The following is a 23920-nucleotide window of genomic DNA, read 5'->3' as shown; positions in this document are numbered from 1 at the left end:
ACGGTTCTTTTCTCCCCCAATCAAAAAGGTGGTAGGGGCTCTGGGCTCCCTTGTCCCTATTCTTGGGGAGCAGGACTAGCTTCCACGCCGTCCCCAGAGAGCCACGCTCAGGTCGCAGGAGGCCTGGTCCTCCCCAGACCGCGCGCCCTCAGCCCCCTTAGGCCCGCTGCTCACAGCCGGCGGCACCCACTGCGAGTCTGGGGCGGTGCCGGCTCTGCGGCGCGGGGCGGGACAACCCGTGGCCCCGCCCCGGCCCCGCCCTCTCCGTGGCTCTGAGCCTCGCACCTCCCCGCCCGCCCAGCCCAGTCGGCCGTGGCTGTCTGCTTGGCTCGCGCGCCGCGCACCAAGCCTCTGCCGCCTCAGCCGCCTCAGCCGCCTCAGCCGCCTCAGCCGCCTCAGCCGCCTCAGCCGCCTCAGCCCCCGCCGCCGCTTCCGTCTCGCCCTCAGCGCCTCCCGGCTCCGCCGCCCCGCGCGCCCTCAGCCCCTCAAGCCAGATGATGAACTTCCTGCGGCGCCGGCTGTCCGACAGCAGCTTCATCGCCAACCTGCCCAATGGCTACATGACTGACCTGCAGCGGCCGGAGCCCCAGCAGCCGCCGCCCCCCGGCCCGGGCGCGGCCTCGGCCTCGTCTGCGCCCCCGGTCGCCTCGCCGGGCCCCGAGCGGAGGCCGCCGCCCGCCCCGGCGCCCGCGCCGCAGCCCGCGCCGCAGCCGGCCCCGGCGCCGTCGGTGGGCAGCAGCTTCTTCAGCTCGCTCTCCCAGGCGGTGAAGCAAACGGCAGCCTCGGCCGGGCTGGTGGACGCGCCCGCGCCCGCGCCCGCCGCCGCCAGGAAGGCCAAGGTGCTGCTGGTCGTCGACGAGCCGCACACCGACTGGTAGGTGCCCGGCCGCCGCCGCCCGGGGCTCGGGGCCGCTCCGAGGATGCTCCGGCTCCCAGGGAGGTGTCAGAGCAACGAAAAGGAGGGTCTGGGGTCCCGCCGCGAGGAGAGGGGGTCCAGCGAGCGTGTGTGTGTCGAGGGCGGGGGGAGGCACTGATCAGCCTGGAAAGGTGAAGCCTGCGGTAAAATAGCCCCTCAGTTGACTCAAATCCCCCAACACATAAATGCTGGAGCTACCATCCAACAGGGAAGAGTCTTAAGAAATAGTCTTTTTTTTTTTGAGGGAGGGGTGGAGGGAACAGACTTTTCTGCCTCGATACATCAAAGCTGAGGTGAAAAGGGTCCCAGATCCTCCGAGGGACATTAAGGCCAATAAGAAAGGTTCTGCTTTATGGGCCCCGGGGCGAATCAGGAATGGAGATGGGTATTTGGGGGCGGGGAAGGGAGAGGGCGAGGGGGTATTTTTTCACCTGGTCCGATTAAGGCTGGTGTCAGTACTGACATCAAAGTTGATCATATCACAGGTGTGGGAGCCCAGGTGTACATGGACTTGCTCCCGTGCAGCGTGGTGAACTCGTTTAAGAATAATACAATTCTTGTATTTTCTGCAGCCCCAAATATTCTTGTAGTTTTCCAAATCCCCAATTTGTGGATTAAAAAAAAATTTTTTGGGGGGGGAGTATGTGTTTTGGGGTGGAAGTGATGGTGGCTTTTTCCAGCTGGAAGAATGATGACCGAGGTATTCTGCATCATTCAATATTCTGGATCATTAAAGGGACACAAATAAAAAGAGATGTGCCTTAATGCAGAAGATGGGAAACTTTAAAAATTCTTCTTTTTTTTTTTAAAGGGATATTCCAACTTGGAATGGTGAAGGCTGAGGGAATATGTGACCTCTAGTCGATAAAAGCATGAATGATGTCTATTTAAGACAAATTAGTTAAAAGAGGCTTTGTTTTATGGAGGAGGAAGTTGACCCAGGGGATGGTTAGGGTGGGAGGTGATAGTGGAACTGACTGGTGAAGGGCTTGAAGAAGTGAAGAGGTGAGGAAAAGGGGTTGCTTTTTCTTCTGGAACATGGCAAGGGTATTTTTTTTTTTTTTTTTTTCCTTTCCTCACAAGAGTTGGGGTTGGAGACTAGACCTAAGTCTTTCCTCCCAAGAGGGAGGCACAGAGGGACCACAGAGCTGTTTATCTCCATTTCCTCTTCTGGCTGCTTCCCTGGTTTTCTCTATCATTTTCTCACTGGGAGACCCGGACGGAGAGAGTGCTGGCGTGGCTGTGATAAAAGTGAGATGTAGATGTGGAGATGCCCTCCTGCTGACTTGTGTAGTTGTTGGCTTTTTCTTAGGACAGCAGAGTAGAAAACCTGAAGGGACCTTTGTAAGGCAATGACACAGGCACGCGCAAGAGTGTAATGGGGAAAGTAAGAGAGTATATGATGATGCCATTGGCAGTCCCCTAGGAGAATTACTGTAACTCAGTTCAAATCAACAAGTGCTTATTAAGTGGGACGTGAAGGTAGCTAAGCTTTATTGAGCATCTGTTATATGCCAAACCCTGTACTAGGTGCGCTAATATATATCTTGTTGAATTTTCACCACCAAACTGAGGCTTAGAGAAAATAAGTAATGTGTTCACAGTCAAATGGTAGAACCAGAATTTGAACTTAGGCCTATTTGACTCCACTTTTGCCACTCCCTTATGTTATATTGCCTCATTATTATTATTATATTATTAGCAATATTAATAATTGGCCCCCTCTAGGGGCTAGGCAGTGTACTGGCCTTACAGAGAACTCCCTCAAATTTGGGAGACAAAATGAAAACTTGAAACAGTTAACAAAAAGGAATCTAGAATAATTAGTTGAGACTGGTGTTTCAGGCTTTCAATAAATGAAGTGATTAGAGTTATTGAGAGTGAGGGTCAGAGTTATTGGAGAAAGCTTCACAAAGGATGAGTCTTGAAGAAAGACCAGGAAAAGGAGGGGAGAAATGAGAATGAAATTGGTGCTTCATTTTTTATGCAAGAATCTGACCCTCCTATACCTGGTCCTGATCTCCTTTCCTGCTGAAGGCGTTTGTTTTGGGTGTAATTACTAGTTAGGTACCCGCAGGTAGGAAGACACTCATTTGTATGGGTATGTGTTTATAACTGCTTCAGTGTCTTGGGATTTGAAACTCTCCTTGGATAGTAATTATTCTCGAGGAAGACTGCCTGCCTGGCATGAACCACAGAACTTGCCTTGCCCAGGAGACTAGACTTCTGATGGAAGAAATAGAAGCCACTTTCCTGTAGGCTGACTCCCAACTGTTTTCTGATTTTCTCTAAAGTAATAACATTGATTTATTAAAACTCATAAACCCAGTTTGAGTCTAGTGCTTGACAGCAGTTCTGTGCTTCTGTGTTTCTGTGCTTAATGGCAGTTCTCAGAATTTTGCAGAGTCTGTCTTCTTTTAAGGTGTCTGTATTTGTTAAAAATATCTCAGTTAAATATTGGTGAGTGGTTTTATTGAAAGGTCTCTATGAGTTAAGGCGCAGATGCCTGTTTATGACAAGCTCAGTGACTTAAAAAGGTGCTTTTTGCTCTAAAGACTGATTTTAATAGATTTGTCTCACAGTTTAAGCTACCTAGATAGTATTCTGTGAGCAGGTGTCATACATGCCCGATATTATTTTCCTGGTACTTGAATAGGAAGTCAGAGTATAGCCTCCCAGTAAAATTTAAGAATATTGGTCCCATTTGAATTATGGAATGCTAAAATACGGAGGGTTTTAACAACTATTTAAATAATTGGAGATTTAAAGGAGGGCTTAAAATAGGCAGCCTCTCAGAGCAGCCTTGATACACAGCAGATTCTTTTGAATTTCTGTAGTGTAACTGTGGGCAATGGAATCTGGGGATCTTATCACTGGCCAGGTTGATGGGAAAATCGGAGGGTGTTTCTCTCTTTCTTTTGCTTGAAATGTGTTTTCATTGGTTGCCTGAGATCTTTAGGTTAATTGCACATTAACGGATCACTGAAAAATATTTCTGTTCCACTAAAACGTGATATCAAGTTCATTATATACCTTTTTAGTTAATTATTACTAGTTTAAAAAATATATATATATATGTATGCCTGAAAATGCATGTCTTCTTTCAAGGTTCGTACCTAAATTAGAAGTGCAGTTAAGATTGCATTTTAACGATCTTTGTGCTTAAACAAGGAACAAGCGTCCATTTGTATATGTTGTTTTTTCTGTGTTTTACCTTCTCACTGGTTATGAGGTAAGTTTTCTCTCAGATTCTCCCCTTTCTCTGTTCCAGTGATTCCAATTCCAGTGACCAAGTGAGCTTTTTCAACCTTGAATGTCTCAATGTTTGAATTTGAAAATCAGTATTACAGGCATTCTAGAGATTATCTAGAGTATCTAGAGATTGCAGATTTGATAAGTCCACAGATGTTTATTGAACACCTCTGTATAGAGTATATATGCTAAGAAAAATGAGACATAGTCTCTCTCTTCTAAGATCTTTCCATCTGGCTGGATAGACAAGATAAATACGTTAAAAAAAAAGTTTACTAAAAACTTCCCCTTGTATTTGAACTGTGGTCCTTGGATCAGCAGAATAGGCATCAACCAGGAGCTTTTTGAACTGCAGATTATCGGGTCCCACCTGATGCCTACTGAATCACACTTTGCATTTGAATAAGATCTCCAGGTGATTCACATGCACATTAAATTTAAGATGCACTGAACTAAAGGGTATGTGATTAGTGCTAGAGATGTAGCAACAACACCAAGTACTATCACTTTTTGAGTAACTGCTATATGTCACATGTGGTACCGAGTTCTTTACAAATATCATTTAATCCCTACCACAACAGTGTATTGTACTGTAGACGTTTAAAAGAGGGAGAGATGGATGTGGGCTAGAATGGGAAGGGAATGCTTCATGGAAGTAGTGAGATTTGAACTGAGCCTTGAAGAATTTAAATCAAAAGGGATAGGTTGGCTCAGTCCAGACAGTGGATGGTATAAGGAAAGTGCACTGGTAGGAAAGAGGGAGACAACCAAGAGACTCGATTGATGCATTATCTGGGAAGCGCCGGTTCCCATTCTTTTCTGGTCAGTCTTTGGGCATTTCATTAAGAATAGGGGAAGTACAGAAGTCTGGACCAGTGCTTGTGTGTAGTTCTAGAAAAATATTTGAATTGAAACTTGGGGGGAAAGCTCCAGTGAGGTTTGAGGCTTCTCTCTGCCAAATATTTTATCTACATGTCCTGTTTCTAACACAAACATACTGATTACATTGAATTTCATTGTTCATAGCAACAGTAGCTTATAGCTTAGAATTCTAGGTTATTAGAGCTGGAAGATAATCCGGGTTACTTTATAAATGGGGGAAATTTTAAAAATAAATTTATTTATTTATTTTTTTGGCTGCAGTGGGTCTTTGTTGCTGCGCGCGGGCTTTCTCTAGTTGTGGCGAGCGGGGGCTACTCTTCGTTTTGGTGTGCAGACTTCTCATTGCGGTGGCTTCTCTTGTTGTGGAGCACAGGCTCTAGGTGTGCGGGCTTCAGTAGTTGTGGCACACAGGCTCAGTAGTTGTGGTGCAGGAGCTTAGTTGCTCTGCGGCATGTGGGATCTTCCAGGACCAGGGCTCGAACCCGTGTCCCCTGCATTGGCAGGTGGATTCTTAACGACTGCGCCAGCAGGGAAGTCCCATAAATGGGGGAAATCTTGTTCTGAAGAAGCAAAGTGGCTTGTTCAAATTTACTCAGAACTAGGATCTAGAACTTCAGTCTTTCTTCTAAGCCCAGAGAAATGGAACGATGTGCCCAAAGTCAAATAAGAAGTTAGTGAGAGAATGGAAACCAGAATTTGCATCTTCTGACTCTTAAGTTACTCTATGAGTAGATTCTTTAAATTTAACCTTTTTTCTCTTTGAAAATTCTGTTTGTGTCTGCTGCTTTTAAAGAGTCACTGTGGAGTTGTAAGTGCTTAAAAAAGAACCACATGAGCATATTGCACTATATCCCCACTAGCAGTTTCACTGTCTTATTTGTGTTATTGTTGTTTCAACAAAGGTCATTGTAAAATGGTTGAAGGAGACTCTTAATTAGAGACCTAGTCATCAAACTCCAACAATATATAATAAAGTTAGTAGGACTGCGCTACTATGATGACCTTGCTTTCAGGGACCCATTTTTACCTTAGTGTCCCTGTCTGCCTAAGATTGCTTACTGTCTTTCTGTACCCAAGTTCAGGTCTATGGTAACATTAGCCTTTTCAATATCTTGCTAAGCAAAATGTAATGGAGGCCTAATCAGCAAGTTTTCCAGAATTGCCTACCTTCCCCTCAAATTTACAAAACAGTTTTAACTGGGATATGTTCAGTGCAGTGGAGCATCTAAACACAAGCCAGGTGCTGGGGATATAAGGTTAAGTTGGGCATAGGCCTTGTCCCCTGGGATCTTCCAGTCCAGCAGGGGAGAAGACAGACATTTAAATAGGATTTTAGTACAGTATGGTAATTAGTATGCATAGGATGCTGTGGGAGCAGAGGGGAATGAAGATGTTGCAGTTAGAAATGTTTGTACCATTAAAAATGTGCCACTGTGTATTCTTTGATAAACCACTTTGCCTCTTTGGAGTTTGATTTTCTAAACTCTGTCAAATGAGAGGATTGAAACATTCTCTAAGATCCTTTGCAGCACTACATTATTTCCATGTTACAGTTTTTGTGCCATTTTCTTTCAAAAGCTTTAGCTCTATGATTTATTCTAATTTATTCTATGTGGTAATGTTTGTAAATCTTTGGAAGGGGAGGCATAGGTCAGTACATGGCTAAACATGTCCTTGGATGAAAAGCTCATCTTCGAGTACTCTCCATTCAGTACCCCTTTCTTACAGTGTTGCTACCATGTGGTATCCTGAAAAAAAGGGGCTAATCCTGTAATACCCACTGTGTATGTTTCCTACTCAGTAATGGGAATTGTGGACTTGTGGTTGAATTCCTCTCTCCCTGATAGCTCTAAGAACTTTTGTATACATATGTTGAAGTGTTGGCTAACAGCATTTATTTCCTGATCCCTGCCATGTGCACTGTGTTGTACAGTTTGCACAACATATTCACACCCAATGTCTCATTTTATCTTCAAATGATGAAAAAACAGACTCATAAAAGTAGTCGCTTTCCAAATATTAAATAGCTATTAAGCTCTCCAGCTTGCCCTTTTCTGATGTGCATGAACACCCCACGCTTGCACTTCCTTCCTTTCTGGAGAACAGCTATTGTGCTCTCTGCTTCTTCCCCTCTCTCAGTCTAGGCACTAAGATGTCTTTGTTTACTGGAGCCTTTCTCAGATTTTAGAGTCTGTTCTTTCTTTTTTCTTTCTGCCTAGGACCATTCTTCCATTCCACTCCTCCCAAACACAGCTTTAATCCCTTTCCAGGATATATACCTCTCATCTATTTCTCCACTCAAGGGGTCTAACAACTTTATGCAGTAACTTTAGCCCGATTTAATCCTACAAAAAGAGGCTTGGGCTTTGCGGGGGGGGGAAATTGAAGTTCCCCTTTCTCTATTGTGGACTTGAATCCTTAGAGGGCCCTAGTATTAATAGTAGCACAGCTGAAGACTGTTTTCTTTTATACTTCCAGGTTTCAGTGATATAGAATGAGTTTTTTGTTGTTCTTGTTGGACCCTGTGATGTGACTCAGGGACACATACGGATATAATTCCCTCTGCAGTCCTTATTACCCCCTGAGGAATAGCTGATGATGAGAATTTAAGTTCTATAGAGTCCTATGTTTACTAACATTTTAACTGCGGGGCAACTGCTGATGATGAGAATTTAAGTTCTATAGAGTCCTATGTTTACTAACATTTTAACTGCGGGGCAAAAGGGCAGCAGTGAAAGATTGATCTCTAATCAGTTAGCAAAGAGCTACTAACTCCAGTGTGTTAGTTTCCATGAAGGCTACAAAGTAAGTGAAATACTTGGAATCAGACAATTATATAATACATGTTTTCACTTTTGAGAACTTGTAGGGAATCTCAAGGCAGGCAAAATTAGCATTGTCTAGTGGTAAGAGCATCGCAAACATTTAAAATATCTGGGTCAAGCCTCTACCCTGCTGTGTAACTTTTTGTGTCACCGTAGGCAGTTTAACTCTTTAAGCCTCTTTTTCTATTTCAAAAATTAGGGATTTGAGCTAAATCATTTATCTTCAGAGTCCTTTAGAAACCACTTTAGAAATCAAGTGATTTCTAAAGGTTAGATAGTTTGACAGTATAAAGAGTCGTTCAGAGAAGGAAGAAATCACTGTGGGCTGGTGAAGTCAGAAAATATTTCACAGAAGGGGCTAGGTCTGAGCTAGGCTTTCAAGGCTGAGGGAGATTTAGATTGGTGAGGAAGGAGAGAGGCATTTCAGTTAAAAGGAAGAGAAAGAGCAAAATCATAAACAACAGTGAGTAAAATGTGTGTAAGGGAGCTTTAGGCTAGTCAGCACACAGGTTTCAGGGCAGGGAAAAGAGGGAGCAAGGTTTGGATAAGCGGGGTGGGAGAAATGATGGCAATAATATCTAATGTGTCGAGTATACAATGTGATAGGTAGGTGTTCCAAGTAGATGTATTAACTGATTTACTGAGTTATGAAATAGATTACTATTATTAACCTAATTTTGCAAATGAGGAAACGCATAGTGAATTCAGGATTTGCATCCAGGTAGTGCAGCTCCGAGACCACGCGCTTATCCACCATGCTCTATAATCACTAGGTAACAGTGTTCCACATTTCTCCTTGCCACTAAACACCTTGGTGTTTCTTTTCCTCAGTGACACGGACACCTGTTTTACCTCGAGCAATTTCTTGTTCTTTGTGAACTTCAGTTTCTTCATCTATAAAGAGGAGATAAAGTATTTCTCATTCTTATGAGAATCAATTGACATAAACTCTCAAAATGCCTAATGTGACTGGGACCTGGGAAATGTTCAATAAAAGTTCCACCATGACAGGCAGATTTTCATAGCAACTTTGAGGCAACAGCTTACCATATGAGTCTTTATAGGAGCCTTCAAGTCAAGTAAAGTCATTTGTAGACAGGTTTCTATGACACTAAAAGTAAATTTGAAAAATAGGACAAGCCTAAATGAATATTCCTTCATTTTGGTTGGAGTAGTTTGTTGCACATAGTTTAGAAAACACTGATTACTAATGTTTTGAAACAGTCTTGGGGGAAGATGTTTTTGAGATGGCTTGTTTGTAGAAACTTTATACTTTGAGCACTGTCACATCCATTGTCTCATTTAATCCTCCATGCAACACTATTTGTGGGGCAGTAATTAATGTTATTTTCATTTACATATGAAGGAATTAAGATGGGGAAGTTACCCAAGGTCACATAGTCAGGAAGTGACAGAGTCAGGACTCCCACCCAGGTCTCTGCCTTTGGATCTTCTGTGTTTTGCTGTGGGCTTCCTAGACTGAGTTGCAGGTGCCGTAGAGCTAGATGGTGAGCTAATTTAGTTGGAAGCTTGTATTAAGTGAACAATAATATTAGCTCTTCCAGCCATTTATTAAACTTTGTTTTCCATGGGTGTTTAGCTTAATGATTTCCCTTTAGTGCTACCTTGGGATTCTCTTGCAGAAACTGCTAGATTTGACACAAAAAGCCAGTGAACAGAGCCATGGAAGGTGGTCACAGGAAGGATGGGACTGGTATTTATCTTCTCTGGCAAGACTGGAGCCAGAAGACCTCAAGAAACATCGTGGTGTTTTGGACAGCATAGGAGATTGGGAGTCAGAAGGTCTGGGTTTAATTCAGCCATAGCAAGCTTCTATTCATCTCTGAATCTCAGTTTCCTCATCCGTAAAATTGGAGTAATAAAAGCTGCCCTACTTTCTTCATAGGATTGTTGTGAGGTCAGCTTGCAAACTGTAACATACACAACAGATTTAAATATATATGGACTGAAACTGTAGCAACAGGTGGGACTGAGTGTAGATATGAGGAAGAATTCCCCACTTAATTTCCTCTTAAGTATTGTCATGGGAAGTTTTTCTAGTTAATTAGGAGTAAAAATTTAGGGGAGAAAATAGGTTTTTCCCTAGTATCAGGGCTGCTGATTCTAGTCAGAGCTGTGGAAATGGTGAATTTTGTTTTTTCACTTTTCTGTGTCTTCTCCCCCCACTGATGCCTTTCACTTTGTGTCCATGGACTCCTGTGACCTGGGACCCATTCCAGAGGTGAACATATTTTCTAAAACAAAATTGGGACATGAGGTCTTGTTTTTCAGTGTAAGAAATAGTCTGAGAGATTTTTAGATGCTGCAATATGGGAATTGGGGGGAAATTTTGGTGGTTGGTGGTTGGAACCTTCTTGAAATCCAGAGGTTCCTGGGAATTGGCCAAATTGTTGTTGGCATCCTTATTTCCTAGCTTTTTGTTTTCAGCAGGCTGAGTTAATCTTTGCTCAGTGTGAGTTGTTAATGGCTGTTGGCAATCCCTTTTCACAAGTTTTTGCAATTTCATAGAAGAAGCTGGAAAATAAAAAATCTTCTCTGACCCTAAGTAATGAGTAGTGCAGTTTTAGCATTAAGATTGGGGGAAAAAGAGAATCATTCTTTATTGCCCTGCACCCACATGAACAGTCTACTCTTTAAAAGAAAAAACTTGGCAAAGAGGGATGAGATTGATTTTCCTGTAGCCACCAGATGACTTATACAGTCAGATCAGGTTGAAAAATGCACTGAACTGAACTTTCATCCTGGAAGGAAACTGTAGCATATGTGATTCTGTAGTTAGGTCACATGTTTAAGTAAAACTTTATAATTTATTATATACTTCGACTTGCATGTGTCATCTCATTTAATTGTCACCTTAACCTTGTGAGGTAAGTTGGTATAGTTGCCTGTTTTGATTAGGAAACCAAGGCTCAAAGAGAGTGTGGTTTGCTTAGAGTTACAACATGAAATAGGTAGAGCTGTATGTAAAATCTAGATTCTTCTTTCTCTGTACCCTTTTCTCCTTACTCAGTACCCCTTTTCTCTGTGCAGCTAAACTTTCTGAGCTCTGCATTAATCAATTATGATCCCTTTGCCTCAAAGCACCAAGAACAGATAAGAAATTGCTTAAGCTGGAAAGTGCCTGTGTGGTCTGTGACAGGTGCTGCGTAGGTTGGTTGAAAAATAACTTAAAGATTGTCTCCTTTCCCTATGTGTTTTTTGTTAATGCTTATAATACTCTGATGACTTAGAGTCCTTCTGGTGCCTCTGATGTATTTCAGGCTGATTTTAAGTTGTCAGGAGAGGGGATTTTCACTCCAGAGCTCAATTCCTTTAAAGCTTCTTATTTTCCTTTTGTACCTGGAAATTTATTTCTTAGCCAGAGCTCAGGGTGGCATCAGACTTAAGTTCCTACTAAAAAGACTGTTCCCTGCCGATCAATTTTTTTCTGCCCTTATTTTTTTTCCCACATAGCCGGTCCCTCTCGCTACATCCCCCTCCCTCTTCCCGTTAATTCTAGCTATAGTTATTTGCAAGATTCTGGGAGTCAAAGGGCAGTGAGTTTGGGGTAGAGAAAGAACCTGAAGCTCCTGTCCCTTCTGACTCCACATGTTCCCTGAATATCGTGGAAGCACCCTGCTGCTGTGTCTACTTAGCAGAACCCTGTGCCTTTCTCCAGACCCTTCAACAGCAAAGGTCTGGGCGGTGGCCTTGAGGGAAGAAAGACTTCCCAGAGATTCTTCAATGAGTTGATTTGGTTTTTCCCATAGTTAGAGCTTAAAAACAGGCATAGAGATCAACCTTTTGTTTTGTTTTGGTTTTTTTTGGCCTCGAGCATGTGGGATCTTAGTTCCCCGACCAGGGATGGAACCCCGGGCCCTCGGCAGTGAAAGCGCAAAGTCCTAACCACTGGACTGCCAGGGAATTCCCACCTTTTGTTTGTTTTTACTGGTCTACTTCCTTTCTCCTTCTTGGGGATTATTTTGAGGTTTCCCATTTATCTCATTAATTCTTTCATGAAGTATTCCATGGGAACTAGTGCTATAATGCTGAACACGAGACGTTGTTCTGTCTTCACAAAGCTTATGGTTTATTTGGGAAGATAGTCAATTAAACAAGCAGTGTAATGAAGGATGATTTATTATTATATCAACATGATTAAAAGAAGTTTTAAATAGAACATGTTTGTCTCATAATTTCACCATAGCAATAGAGCAGCTGCTGTCACATTTTTATGTTCTCTTCCAATATTTGTCCAAAGGCAGGCATATTTTTACATAATTGTGATTGTTGTCTAGCTATAATTTCATATTTTGTTTTTTCTACTTGTAAATAATGTTTACATATTGTCATATAGTCTTAATAATTATTATGTATTTTAATAACTGTTGTACCATGATTTATTCAATTATGTTTCTATTAGAGAACTGTTGACTTCCAATTTTTCAACATTATTACTTAGTAATACCATAGGCGTTCTCAGTTTTCAGGAAATGAACTATTTGATCAAAGATTATGATAATACGACTCTTAACGTTGGATCTCTTGGCTCAAACCTCAATGAAGAACGCAATTAGTTTCCAGAATTAATGAGAATTGCAGGACACATTGATCACTGACACTTTGAATGCCTTTGGGACACTGGGGCTATGCCTTTCTGAGGGTTGCTTAAAAAAAAAATTATGATGATATATGTAGCTTTTGATAGATACTGCTATATTGCTTCCTATAAAAGGTTTTTTCAGTTTGCAGTCCATCAACTATATTCACTTCACTTTTCAGCATACAATATTATCTTTTTAAGTGTTAATATAATAGGTATAAAAGCAGTATTTGGCTATTTTACCATGTATTTCTACGAGTACAGATGAGTTGAGTGTTTTCCCTAATGTTTGTTTATAAATATATTATGTGAAATGATTGCTCTGGTTTTTTGGCATTTTACTGGTTGATTTGCTAACTTGACAGCTTGATTTTGAATGGGATATTCATTGTCAATGAAGAGGAATGGATAACAGTGCGTAGACTGTCTTCTTGGGGATTTGCTCTAATTTGACAAAAAACTTCTGTGATTGTGGCGTTAAGGGTCAGATTCTTTGAGCTAGAGTCAGTACTCTGTGTAGGACTGACACCTGTGAGGTCTGTACTGGGCTGTGAATTCCTTCAGGGCAAGGGCCATGTTTTACTCTTTGACTCAGCATTTAGCAGCCTGGCCAATAATAGGCCTCAAAAAATTGTTGAAGGAATATGACTTTCTTGGGACAGTCTCCTTCTCTAAATATCATTCTCACATCTTCACCATTTAAAATTCATTCTTTGGTTCTCAATGACTTTCTAATCTTGGAGGCCTCTAGGAATTTATAAATACCTGTAAAGGATACCTCCTGGAATTTATAAATACTTCTAGGATTTATAAATACCGTCAATGCCGTGGTGGTCTCAGGCAACATATCGGAGATTATAACCACAATACAAGATCAATACTCTACAGGGGTGGAATAAAAAATAGATACCTGGTGATGGAGGAGTGGAGAGGGGGTGAGAGAGATGCTCAGAAGAGTAGTAGGAAGTTGTCAAGAATAAACCTCATCTATTGCAGAGAATCCCAGGAATATGAGAACAGGAATGTAATCTTAGTGGTCACCTGAGCTTTGGTGTCCTTATGTGTAAATGTGGATGAGAATGCATACTTTCCAGGGTTGTTGTGAGACTTTATTTAAATAAAGTAAGTTATAAAAGTGCTTTGTAAACTGTAAAGTGCTATGTGAATAAAAAAATCATTGTTATCATCACCATCATGTACGTAACCAAGGAGCAGAGGGATAAAGTGACTTTTATTTTTTGCCAGGAGCTAGATTTAGTCTTCATATTTTGCAGTCAATCTTTATCATTTGAAGATGAAATAGAAGTTTCTAAAGTATTATTTTCCCCCCAAGGAAATAGTGAGGAAGGATGGAGGATGTGGTTGGGTAGCTTTAGGGATTGAATAGACTTTATTAAGCTTTTTATCACTTTACCAAATGATTAGTTTCTTTCTGCCCAAGTCCTTTTCCTAGAGAATGAAGCACAGCAAAAAGAAGAGTAAAAACAACATGAACATGGCAAAAGCATGGGCCGTGTTCAGAGGCAGTAAGTGATTTGATTGAGGCAGTGGGTTAAGATATGGAGGAATCATGAGCTGATCCTGGAATAGTAGATTAGGATCCAATAAGGACAACCTTGAATGCAAAACTCAGAGGTAGTCAGTGGGGAATAGTGAAGGTTTTGGAACAGGGGAGTGATTTGATCAATGCCGTGCTTAGTAAGGTTTATCTGGGGACACTGTAGAAAATGGGGAGGAGGAAGAACTTGTGCAGGGCTGGAGACCAATTTAGAGGCATGTTTTGGTTTTCCATCTGTGAGAGACTGGAGGCTTCTAATAGGACCATGGCCGTGGAAAAGAAGGAGTGGATACAAGGATGTCAGAGAGTATAGTCCCAGGCTGAAGGAGCTCTGGGACCTTATGACCTTCAGTCTGTTATATCTCCCAGAGGTTTGTTTTCCCTGTAAACTTTTTAAAAGTTGAAGTATAAAAGTGCACAAATACTAATAGTTCAATGAGTTTTTACAAAGTATAAAGTATGACCCAAGTCGAGATATACAACATATCCAGCACCTGCTAAGCTTATAACCCACTTCGGTCATTACTTCTCCTTCCTCAACAGGTAACCACTATTTTGGCTTCCTTCAATATATGTTAATTTTGCCTGGTTTTGAGCTTTCTATAAATAGAATCATGCAGTACAAACTCTTTTATGTCTGGCTTCTTTTGTTTGACATCATGTTTATGAGATTTTTCTGTTTTCTGGTACAGAGCATTAGTTCATTCTTTTTCAGTGCTCATTTGTATTTCATTGTATGAATATATCACAATTTATTTATGCATTCTGCTGTTGATGGATGCTTAAGTTGTTCCCAGTTTGGGAACAACTATGAATAATGCTGCTATGAACAGTTCCTTTACATGTCTTCCGGTGAATATAAGCTCTTGTTTCCTACCCAGGAGTAGAATCTGCTGGGTTATAGGGCATATGCAAGTTCAGCTTTAGTAGATACTACCAAATACTTTATAGAGTTTTACAGAGTTTACCAGCTTACACTGCTGTTAGCAGAGTTTAAGAGTTCCTCACCAATACTTGTGTCTTAGTTAGGTTGGGCTGCTATAATAAATACCATAGGCTGGGTGGCTTAATGAACAATTACTTATTTCTGAAAGTTCTGGAGGCTAAAACTCCCAGATCAGGATGCCAGCATGATCAAGTTCTGTTGAAAGTCCTCTCCCTGGCTTGTAGATGCCGTCTTTCTTTATCCTCACATGGCAGAGAGAGAGAGAGCTCTGGTCTCTTCAACTCCTTATGAGGGCACCAATTCCATCATAGGGGCTCCATCCTTACAAGCTTATCTAAATCTGATTACCTCCCAAACTCCCCACCTCCAAATACCATCACATTAAGGATTAGGGCTTCAACATATGGATTTTGGCAAGGGACAAAAAGATTCAGTCCATAATAACTCAGTATTGTAGTATTTTAAATGTCAAAGGCTTTTATGTTATAAGAAACTTGAACAGAGAGGGCTGTATCTAGCATAAAGGAAGAAAGGAACTACATTCTTCCCTCTGTATCCACAGGGGATTGGTTCCAGCCCCCCCTCCCCCCCAGCAAAATCCATGGATGCTCAACTCCCTTGTATAAAAAGGTGAAGTATTTACATATAACCTATGCACATCCTTCTGTATACATTAAATCATCTCTAGATTACGTATAATACCTAGCACAATATAAATGCTATGTAAATAGCTGCTGCATGGCAAATTCAAGTTTTGGTTTTTGGAAATTTCTGGAATTTTTTTCCAAAATATTTTTGATCCCCCGTTGGTTGAATCTGCAGATGCAGAATCTCAGATACAGAGGGCCAACTGTACTGGTTATTGAAGGCCTGACACATACCAGATACTGCCTAGGTGCTTTTACTTACATTGTCTCATTTAATCAAGATAATACTCATGTAAACTGTGTGATCAGTGTTATCATATTGATTTTACAGGCCAGAAAACTGAGACTCACAGGTTCGGCAGCTCATATTTGCTGTCTAGAATCCAATCTAGATCTGCTTGAATCCAAACAATGACATCACATAAAACTGCAGTTTGTCAGTGAGGTGTTTTCGGTTTTTTGGTGGATAGAGGAGGCTCTTCTTGGGGACCCTGAAGTCCCATCATATAGGTAGTCCCCTTCTGAGACTTAGTACTTAGCTGACCCTGTAAACAGCAGCCTCCCAACCAGGCACCTCCCCCGCCTTGTGCCCTCTCTGCTTCCCCACTGAATCACTTAGCAGCCGATCATTAAGACTGTCTCAAGGTAGATATTATACTTGCACACCCTCTGCTCCAGCTGGCAGGATGACGGAAGAAGCTCCCATGGAATTTTTAACCCTAGCCAAGCCTCTTATTTCTCTCTCTTACCAGCTTTCTTCCTGTAGCTTTTTCCCCCCTCAAGACTAGGAAGACAGGAATGACATATCATAGAAAGAGCTAGAAGGCAGGAGACGTAGGTCCTGACCCTAATACTAAATTGTATGCTTTTGAATATCACATCTACCTGCTCTTGACCCGGGGTTTTTTTTTTGCTTTTTTTTTTTTTTTTTTTAATAATTTGTCAGTTTGTCAAGGTTGTTTTCCTCTATTATTTATTTATTTTTAAAATTTATTTTATATTTTTGGCTGCATTGGGTCTACGTTGCTGTGTGCAGGCTTTCTCTGGTTGCGACAGGTGGGGGCTTCTCACTGAAGTGGCTTCTCTTGTTGCGGAGCACGGGCTCTAGGCGTGCGGGCTTCAGTAGTTGTGGCCCGTGGGCTCTAGAGCGCAGGCTCAGTAGTTGTGGCTCATGGGCTTACTTGCTCCTCGGCATATGGGATCTTCCCGGACCAGGGCTCGAACCCATGTCCCCTGCATTGGCAGGTGGATTCTTAACCACTGCACCACCAGGGAAGCCACGGGTTTTCTAATTTGTAGAAAGAGGGCATTGGACTGGGGTTAGTGGTTATGTGGGCCGTCCTTAAGGTTTACTGTGGAAAGACTCAAGCAGAAGATACTTTGAATCCTCTGTATATTATTATAAACAGAGCAGCTCTGGTTTTATTTGTTGTGTATGTATTGAGCTTCCTCCTGAGATTTTAAAGTGAAAGATTATATGACAAGTACATGCTTGAAATACACTAGACTAGGTGATATCTACTAAGTCAGTGTATCACTTCGTGAAAACCTTATGAAAGATTATGAGTGACAAAACTGAAACGAGCAAAATTTTCACCCTTTACATTTTTAAAAAATATGTATACAAGGTTTCCTCTTTCCTCTGTGGTCATGCTTTCCTCTGACCACTGTGAGGGAATGGAGGGGGTATAATGAATTTTGCCTAGGGTAGGAGGTTGGGGAAGGATTCACCAAAGAGGAGGCATCTAAGCTGGACTTAAAGGAAGAGTAGAGTTTCACTAGGTGGATTAGGAGATTGGGGGGATAAGGCATTTCAGGTAGAGAAATAAGGCAGGAAGACATGAAAAAACATTGCTATTTTGGAAATATTGTGTTCTTGGTATAGATATTGTATATGATGGAAAGGGAAAGAAGGAGGAAAGCTAGGCGACGAGGCCTCTTTGTAAAGGGACTTGAACATTTGAGGGCTAATGAAGAAGTGTAAGTATCATTTGAATTAGCCCTGCTTCATTCATTTGGGGCTCCTTTAGACTCAGGATCCCTGATCCACACAGCAGTGTTTCTGCATAGGAGCTATGGCAGCAGTGATGCTCACATACTCAGAAGTGACTTTGAATAGAGGGAACCTTGGTGGCCTGGGTCTACATTAATTTCTTCTTCTTAATTGGCTCAGAGTGCTGGATATGTATGTGTAATACTTGTGTAAAACGGAAGGGTAGGGGGTGGGGGAGGCTCTGCTGCTGGGCAGTGACTTTCCACACTGTGATAAACTCAGTGGTGTCCTTTCCATTTAAACTCATCATCAGGGGTGGAAGTGGAAGATTGTAATTTTACCTCCTGTGTGAAAAATTAGAGTCAGGCTTGTGGCTCCAACTTCCCAGCTCTTCTCCATAATGGATCTCCTCATTCTGTCCCTGGAAACGTATGTTTATTTGTAATGTATTACATTCGTGGTAATTGGAGCAGCGTGGCTTTTCATTCTCCTGTCAAACACTCGTCTCCCTGCCTAGAGAGCCTCAGAGCCTGATAATAATGAGCCTATGAATTGCATTAGGTTAGGAATCAGGTTCCCAGTTAAACATGTATGAAGGGTGTCTCACCCATTTGCCCTCTTTTTCTCGTTTGTGCCCTTGAGATGTCCCTATATCCCATGAGTCCTATCCTGGTTGAGGACAGGTTTCAGATTGGGGCACAGTATCTGCCCAGTTGGGGCCAATGTCAGCTTCATCCATTTTACAAAATAGCGAGAAGGAGTGAGCTGACATTGACTCAAAAGTCACTATGGTGGGCTTCCCTGGTGGCGCAGTGGTTGAGAGTCTGCCTGTTAATGCAGGGGACATGGGTTCGAGCCCTGGTCTGGGAAGATCCCACATGCCACGGAGCGGCTCGGCCCGTGAGCCACAACTGCTGAGCCTGCGCGTCTGGAGCCTGTGCCCCGCAGCGGGAGGGGCCGCGATAGTGAAAAGCCCGCGCACCGCGATGAAGAGCGGTCCCCGCACCGCGATGAAGAGTGGCCCCCGCTTGCCGCAACTAGAGAAAGCCCTCGCACGAACCGAAGACCCAACACAGCCAAAAATAAATAAATAAATAAATAAAGTAACTATAAAATATAAAAAAAAAAAAAAGTCACTATGAGCAGGCACTTCACATACATTACCTCATTGACTCCTTACACCTTAAAAGAGCTGTTATCACCATTTTATATATGAAAAGATAGTTAAGTAACTTTCCCAAAGTTGCATATAGCTGGAAAGTGGTGAGGATTTGAATCTTTGTCTGAATTCAAAACTCATGTTTTGTCCATTTCATGACTCTGAAAGCAGAATAATTCTGCTAATAGAGTCATAGCAATTTTGTAGCTCAATGGAAAAATTATAGGTGGGGGGCCTTTAGGCATTAGAGCCAGAAAAGAGACTTTGGAGAATCAACACTAAAGGCTAATCGGAAGAGTAGCCTTATAAAGTATAGAGTGTAAAGAGTTAAAGCAATTCTAGTACTTTCCTCACTTTGGGAATGAAACACATTATGCTGTGGCCAGTGGTAAGTTTAGATAATATCCAGGTGTGAGGCAGAGTAGGAAGCAAGAGAGTGATATGATACGTAGCTGGGGCTTTTTTTAAACACTGAGATATAATTTGGATGCAATAAAATTCACCTTTCTGAAGTGTACAATTCATTGGTTTTAGTATACTTATGAGATTGCATAACCGTCACCACTATCTAATTCCATACTGTCTTCATCACTCCAAAAAGAAACCCCATACCCATTAGCAGTCATTCCCCAAACCCCCTTCCCCCAGCCCCAGGCAACTGATTATCTACTTTTTGTCTCTGCGGATCTGCCTATTCTAGACATTGGATATAAATGGAATTATATAACATGTGACTTTTTCTTCTGTGTCCAGCTTCTTTCTCTTAACATAATGTTTTCAAGGTTTATCCGCATTGTAGCATGGACATAAGAAAGAACTAAGTAAATAGCACTTAGTAGTACTTAGTTCTTTTTTATGGAATTTTATTCCTCTATTCCTTTTTGTAATATTCAATTGTATGGATGTACCATATTTTATTTATCCATTCATCAGTTGATGGATATTTGGGTTTTTTCCACTTCTGTGCTATTATGAATAATGCTGCTATGAACATTTGTGTACAAGTTGTTATGTGAACATGTTTTCAGTTTTCTTTTTTTTTTTTAACATCTTTATTGGAGTATAATTGCTTTACAATGGTGTGTTAGTTTCTGCTTTATAACAAAGTGAATCAGTTATGCATATACATATGTCCCCATATCTCCTCCCTCTTGCATCTCCCTCACTCCCGCCCTCCCTATCCCACCCCTCTAGGTGGTCACAAAGCACAGAGCTGATCTCCCTGTGCTATGCGGTTGCTTCCCACTAGCTATCTGTTTTACGTTTGGTAGTGTATATATGTCCATGCCACTCTCTCTCTTTGTCCCATCTTACCCTTCCCCCTTCAGTTTTCTAATGTATATACCCAGGAGTGGAATAGGAGTAACTCTATGTTTAACTTTTTGAGGGACTGCCAAACAGTTTTCCAAAGCTGCTGTGCCATTTTATTTTTTATTTTTATTTATTTATTTATTTTTTTTGCTGTGCCATTTTACATTCCCACCAGTAATGTATGATGGTTCCACGTTTTTTTTAAAAAATAAATTTATTTATTTATTTATTTATGGCTGTGTTGGGTCTTTGTTGCTGCACGCAGGCTTTCTCTAGTTGCGGTGAGGGGGGGCTACTCTTCACTGCGGTGCGCAGGTGTCTTATTGCCGTGGCTTCTCTTGTTGCAGCATGGGCTCTAGGCATGCGGGCTCAGTAGTTGTGGCTCGCGGGCTCTAGAGCGCAGGCTCAGTAGTTGTGGTGCACGGGCTTAGTTGCTCCGCAGCACGTGGGATCTTCCTGGACCAGAGCTCGAACCCGTGTCCCCGGCATCGGCAGGCGGATTCTTAACCACTGTGCCACCAGGGACGTCCTGTGATGGTTCCATTTTTTTTCCACATCCTCGACAACATTGTTATTGTACTTTAAAAAATTATTATTCTAGCCATCTTAGTGTGTATAAAGTGGTATCTCATTATGTTATTTATTTGCATTTCCCTAATGATTAATGATGCTGAGCATCTTTTCATGTGATTATTGACTATTTGTATATCTTATATGGAGAAATGCCTATTGAAATACTTTCTTATTTTTAATTGGGTTAATTGGGTTGGTTTGAGTCTTTTTGTTGGTGAGTTGTAAGAGTTTTCTTTATATGTTCTAGTTATAAGTACCTTACCAGAATATGATTTGCAAATATTTTCTCCCACTTAGTGGGTTATCTTTTTACTTTTGATAGTGTTTTTTGAAGCACAAGCAAAATTTTAAAATTTTGATAAAGTCCAGTTTATCTATTTTTTCTGTTGCTTGTGCTTTTGGTTTATGTCTAGGAAATCATTGCCTAATTCAAAGTCACCTGTTTTCTTCTAAGAGTTTTATAGTTTTATCTCTTACAGTTAGGTCTTTGATCCATTCTGCATTAATTTTTATAAGTATAAATTTTATGGTATAAGGTAGGAGTCCCACTTCATTCTTATACATGTGGATATCTATATTTCCCAGCACATTCATTGAAAAAGACTCTTCTCTCCCCATTGAATTGTTTTGGCACCCTTGTTGAAAAATCAACTCATTATAGAATTATGGATTCATTTTTGGATTTTCAGTTCTATTCTGTTGATGAGATGGATTCCAGTGATCTACTGTCTATCCTTATACCACTACCACAGTCTTCATTACTGTAGCTTTGCAGTAAGCTTTGAAATTGGAAAGCGTGAGTCCTCCAACTTTGTTCTTTTTGTTCTTTTCTAAGATTTTTGGCTATTCTTGGTTCATTGAATTTTCTTATGGATTTTAGGCTCAGTTTGTCTTTTATTTATTTTTATTTTTATTTTTTTTGGCTGTGCCATGTGGCTTGTGGGAGCTTAGTTCCCTGACCAGGGATTGAACCTGGGCCCTGGCAGTGAAAGCGCTGAGTTGTAACCACTGCGCCGCCAGGGAATTCCCTGTTAATTTCTTTTAAAAAGGCAATGGGGATTTTGATAGGGATTGCATTGAATTTGCAGATTAATTTGAAGAATATTGGCATCTATTAAGTCTTCAAGTCCATGAACACTGCTGTCTTTCCATTTGTTTTGATCTTCTTTAGCTTCTTTCAATAATGTTTTGTAGTTTTCAGTAGTCTTCCTTTTAAACATTTGTTACCAATAAGTTTATTCTTTTTGATGCTGTTATAAATGGAGTTGTTTTCTTAATTTTTTAATTAGTCATTACTAGTATATGGAAATACGACTGATTTTTTATATTTGTGTATTGTGCAACCTTGCCGAACTCGTTTATTAGCTCTAATAGAATGTGTGTGTATATGTGTATTCCTTAGAATTTTTTATATACAAGATCATGTCATCTACAGATAGCAGTAGTTTTACCTCTTCCTTTCCAATCTGGAAGCCTTTTATTTCTTTTTCTTGCCTAATTGTCCTGGCTAAAATCTCTAGTACAATGTTTAGTAAAAGTGGAGAGAGCAGACATCTTTGTCTTATTCCTGGTCTTTGGGGGAAAACTTTCAGTCTTTCACCATTAGTATAATGTTAACTGTGGTTTTTTTCATAGATGCCTTTTATCAAGTTGAGGAATTTCCTTTTGATTCCTAGGTTGCTGAGAGTTTTGTATGATGAAAATGTATTGGGTTTTGTTAAATGCTTTGTCTGTGTCTATGATCATGTGGTTTTTGTCCTTTATTAATATTGTGTATTATATTGATATTTATGTGTTGAACCAACCTTGCGTTGCTGGCATGAATCTCACTTAGTCATCATATATAATCCTTTTTTCCCCCTGAGGTGTTTTTTTTTTTAATTGAGGTCTAGTTGATGTACAATATTATGTAAATTTCAGATATACAACAAAGTGATTCACAGTTTTTTTTTTTTTAAACAATGTTCTTTTTTTTTTTTAATTTATTTATTTTTTTATTTATTTATGGCTGTGTTGGGTCCTCGTTTCTGTGCGAGGGCTTTCTCTAGTTGTGGCAAGCGGGGGCCACTCTTCATCGCGGTGCGCGGGCCTCTCACCATCGCGGCCTCTCTTGTTGCGGAGCACAGGCTCCAGACGCGCAGGCTCAGTAATTGTGGCTCACGGGCCCAGTTGCTCCGCGGCATGTGGGATCCTCCCAGACCAGGGCTCGAACCCGTGTCCCCTGCAGTAGCAGGCAGACTCTCAACCACTGCGCCACCAGGGAAGCCCGATTCACAGTTTTTAAAACTGTATTCCATTTATAATTATTATAAAATATTGGCTATATATAATTCTTTTTATATATTGCTAGATTTGGTTTGTTAGTATACTGTTTGTAGCTGGAGCTTTTTGCAAAGTGTTTTTAGTAGATCTGACATTATACAGAGAGAAATAGAAGGTGCCTCACATTTTACCAACTGCTGTGTGCTGCTACCATGCTAAAGGCCTTACGTATGCGCTCTTATTTAAACTTCTAGGTAGTGGTGTCCCTGTCTTGCAGATGAGAAAACAAAGAGGCAAAAAAAATTTTTGTTTTGGTTTAGCACTTATCTTCTCTTAAATAGGGATTGATACTGCAAGGAAAAGAAGTAAGGCAGAGCCAAATAGCCAGATGAAGCAGCCGGTTTTTTGAAGGTGTGTTATAAGTTATAAAGCTAGTTTTATGTATGTAATAACAGAACTGGACCCATCATGGGTATAATCATAGGCTAGAGATCTTATATAAGGTGAAGGGCTGGGCATAGAAAGAAATACAAGTTTTTCTTGGTTGTATGGCCACCCTTTTTTGATATCAGATAGGATCAGGCCTTAACCCTTAAATGAAAACCATCTTTAAGCCTCAGGGTTAAAGAAGACACTTTTCCTGCCCGTAAGTAGTTAGTGTTGTAGTGTGGATGACATGTAAGCTGTACAGTGATGTTCTGGGCCTCTAGCAATACCCACATTAACCAGGTGGGCATTGGTGTTGGGGGAGCCTGGAATCCTTATTGTATACTTGGTTAATAATAATAAAGTATGGAATGATTAAGTATAAAGTATGCCGATTTGGGATACCAGTTGATGATTTGGGAGACTTGTGCCTGTGTTTGGGGAACAGAGATTCCCTGGGTGTTCAACAGCTGGATTACCATGAATTAGTATTTCATGGGGATTCAGCTTCCAAAGATGATTGGAATTTGATGAGAGATTGCCTGGCAAGTGTGTAGTTGCAGACAG

At 41.2% G+C, this 23920-nt stretch overlaps 1 protein-coding gene across 1 annotated transcript in view; it reads left to right on the top strand.

The window, feature by feature from the left end:
* Nucleotides 1-315: 315 nt before the first annotated feature.
* Nucleotides 316-23920, top strand: part of SYN2 (synapsin II) — a 182008-nt gene continuing 158403 nt past the window's right edge. The window contains exon 1 of the mRNA XM_057554990.1: nucleotides 316-874. Within this exon, the coding sequence (XP_057410973.1) occupies nucleotides 495-874 (380 nt within the window). The 5' untranslated portion in view covers nucleotides 316-494. The remainder of the gene's footprint in view (nucleotides 875-23920) is intronic.

This window comes from Balaenoptera acutorostrata, chromosome 10 (genome assembly GCF_949987535.1).
Source record: "Balaenoptera acutorostrata chromosome 10, mBalAcu1.1, whole genome shotgun sequence".
NCBI lineage: Eukaryota > Metazoa > Chordata > Mammalia > Artiodactyla > Balaenopteridae > Balaenoptera > Balaenoptera acutorostrata.
The sequence above is the reverse complement of the archived record's forward strand: the minus strand, read 5'-3'. Positions and strand labels throughout refer to the sequence as shown.